Source organism: Nicotiana tomentosiformis, unplaced genomic scaffold (assembly GCF_000390325.3).
Source record: "Nicotiana tomentosiformis unplaced genomic scaffold, ASM39032v3 Un00534, whole genome shotgun sequence".
Lineage (NCBI taxonomy): Eukaryota > Viridiplantae > Streptophyta > Magnoliopsida > Solanales > Solanaceae > Nicotiana > Nicotiana tomentosiformis.
The window spans coordinates 231-2730 of NW_027175093.1; the positions used below are offsets into that span (position 1 = coordinate 231).

General features: G+C 40.7%; 1 protein-coding gene across 1 annotated transcript; it reads left to right on the forward strand.

The window, feature by feature from the left end:
* Positions 1–1661: 1661 nt before the first annotated feature.
* LOC138904125 (uncharacterized) lies at positions 1662–2265 on the forward strand (the record flags this gene model as incomplete). The annotated part of the gene is made up of 2 exons (XM_070192585.1): positions 1662–1874; positions 2021–2265. Coding segments are annotated over exons 1-2 (458 nt in total), but the record flags the coding sequence as incomplete, so codon positions are not given.
* Between the last annotated feature and the right edge of the window lie 235 nt (positions 2266–2500).

Here is a 2500-nt window from a genome sequence, read left to right on the forward strand (position 1 = left end):
ATGAGATTCTTGTTGTGGTTACTAAAGCTTCATTGAACCTGATTACGGTTATTGCTCCTATTCAGGACTATGAATAGAACTTAGAGGATCACAAGAGGCTACAACAAGTTGCTAGATATCACGACCATGGTTAATCTAAATGTCCCGGTCCACGAGAAATACAGGAGAATTTAATCCATTTGTATCTAGGTTCTACCCTGTCGTATATTAATCCATTTGTTGTTGGTTAATGTGGTAAAGTATGTATTGCTACGACAACCGTTTGGGATGTCCATGCCAGTGGGCGTGTCCGTGATATTTAGGCAAGTGTATCGAGATTGCGATGTGATGATTTATGATCACCTTACCTTGGCCGATTTGAATGAATTAAAAATGGTAGAATTTAATGTCATTATGGGAATTGATTGGCTGGCCTCTTGTTATGCCATAGTGGATTGTTGGAGGAAGGTATTTCACTTTAACTTTCTGGGACAGCCCGTTATCGAATGGAATGGCAATGTTGCAGAGCCATAAAGGAAGCTTATTTCTTACCTTAGGGCCCCAAAGATGATGACGAAAGGATGTTTCTATTAGATGGTATGGGTACAAGATGTAGAGGCGAAGCATCACACCATTCAATTGGTTTTAGTCGTTATTGAATTTCCTGATGTGTTCCCGGATGAGCTCTCATGCATTCCACCAGAGAGGGAGATTGAGTTTTCTATCGATGTGCCACTTGATATATAGCCTATGTCTATTCATCCATACAGAATAGCTCCTACGGAGTTTAAGGTTAACAGACTAGTTTAAGGAACTTCTTGATAAGGGCTTCATTCGACCCACCACTTCCCCGTGGGGAGCCTAAAGTGCTATTTGTTCGAAAGAATGATGGTTCGTTAAGGATGTGTATTAATTATCGATAGTTAAATATGGTGACCATCAAGAGAAAGAATTCACTTCCAAGGATCGATGATATTGTTTTATCAATTGCAAGGTGTCTAAGTTTTTTTCGAAGATCGATCTCAGATGTGGATATCATCAGCTAAGGAACAAGGAAGAAGATGTTCCGAAGACATCCTTTCGGACCAGATATGTCCACTACAAATGTCTTGTTATGTCGTGTAGCCTAAACAATGCACCATCGGCCTTCATGGATTTGATGACTCGAGTGTTCAAGCTGTATTTGGATATTTTTGTGATCATGTTAATATATGATATACTGGTATATTTTCGAACAGAGGCGGAGCACGGAGAGAATTTGCGAATGGTTTTGCACATACTTCGGGATCACAATTTGTACCCAAATTTTCCAAGTACGAGTTCTAGTTGAACTTAGTGGCCTTTCTTGGGCACATAGTGTCCGGTGAGGGTACATAAGTTGATAGTCAAAAGGCTGAAGCAGTTAAGAATTGGCTAAGGCCTACAACCCATACCAAGGTACACAAATTCCTTGGCTTGGCTGGCTACTACTGAAGGTTTGTTGAGAATTTCTTATCCATAACTGCTTCTTTGACAAAATTGATGAATAAGGAAGTGAAAATTCGGTGGACTAATGGTTGTAAGAAGAGCTTCCAGGAGTTAAAGGATAGGTTAACCTCGACACCACTATTAACTCTTCCTGAGGGACCCAATGGGTATGTCATATACTGGGATTCCTCATAGTGGGATTAGGCAGCGTACTAATGCAACATGGGAAATTGAATGCATATGATTCAAGGCAGTTGAGGAAACATGAGCAAAATTATCTGACCCGTGACCTGGAGTTAGTAGCTGCCATTTTCGCCCTGAAGATATGGCGTCACTACCTATACGTGTGTCATGTTAACATATTCACCGATCACAAGAGCTTGCAGTGCATATTCAAGCAAAAAATAGTTGAATTTAAGGCAATGAATGTGACTCGATGTATTAAAGGACTATGATGTTGATATTCTATACCACCCCAGGAAGGCAAACATGGTGGATGATGCATTAAGTCAGATGTCTATGGGCATCATGCGGTATGTGTAAGAGCATAAATTGGAGATGAATTTGTGTACAGTTGCTTGACACCGGTAATAGAGGAATCACATTTCTGAATACTGCCAAGTCCTTGTTAGTGGCCGAAGTAAAGGTGCGACAATTTGAAGATTTAGCCTTGGTGAAAATAAGAGGAAGCATCCCCTTTCAAAAGAAGCAAGGGTTTGGGCTATCCAAGGACGGGGCCCTTAGATACAAGGATCAGCTATGTGTACCTAATTTCGAAGGACTTCGAGAGAAGATCATGACAGAGATTAACCAATCCCGGTATTCCATTCATCCGGGGTCAACCAAGATGTACCACGATCTTCGACAGTTATATTGGTTGAACAACATGAAGAGGTACATTGCCGGATACGTCACTCGTGTCCAAATTTCCAACAAGTTAAGATTGAACATCAAAAATTGAGAGGGTTGCTGCGATATATGGAAATTGTGACCTAGAAATAGGAAGCGATCAACATGGATTTCATTACCAGATTATCATGATCACGTCAAGGGT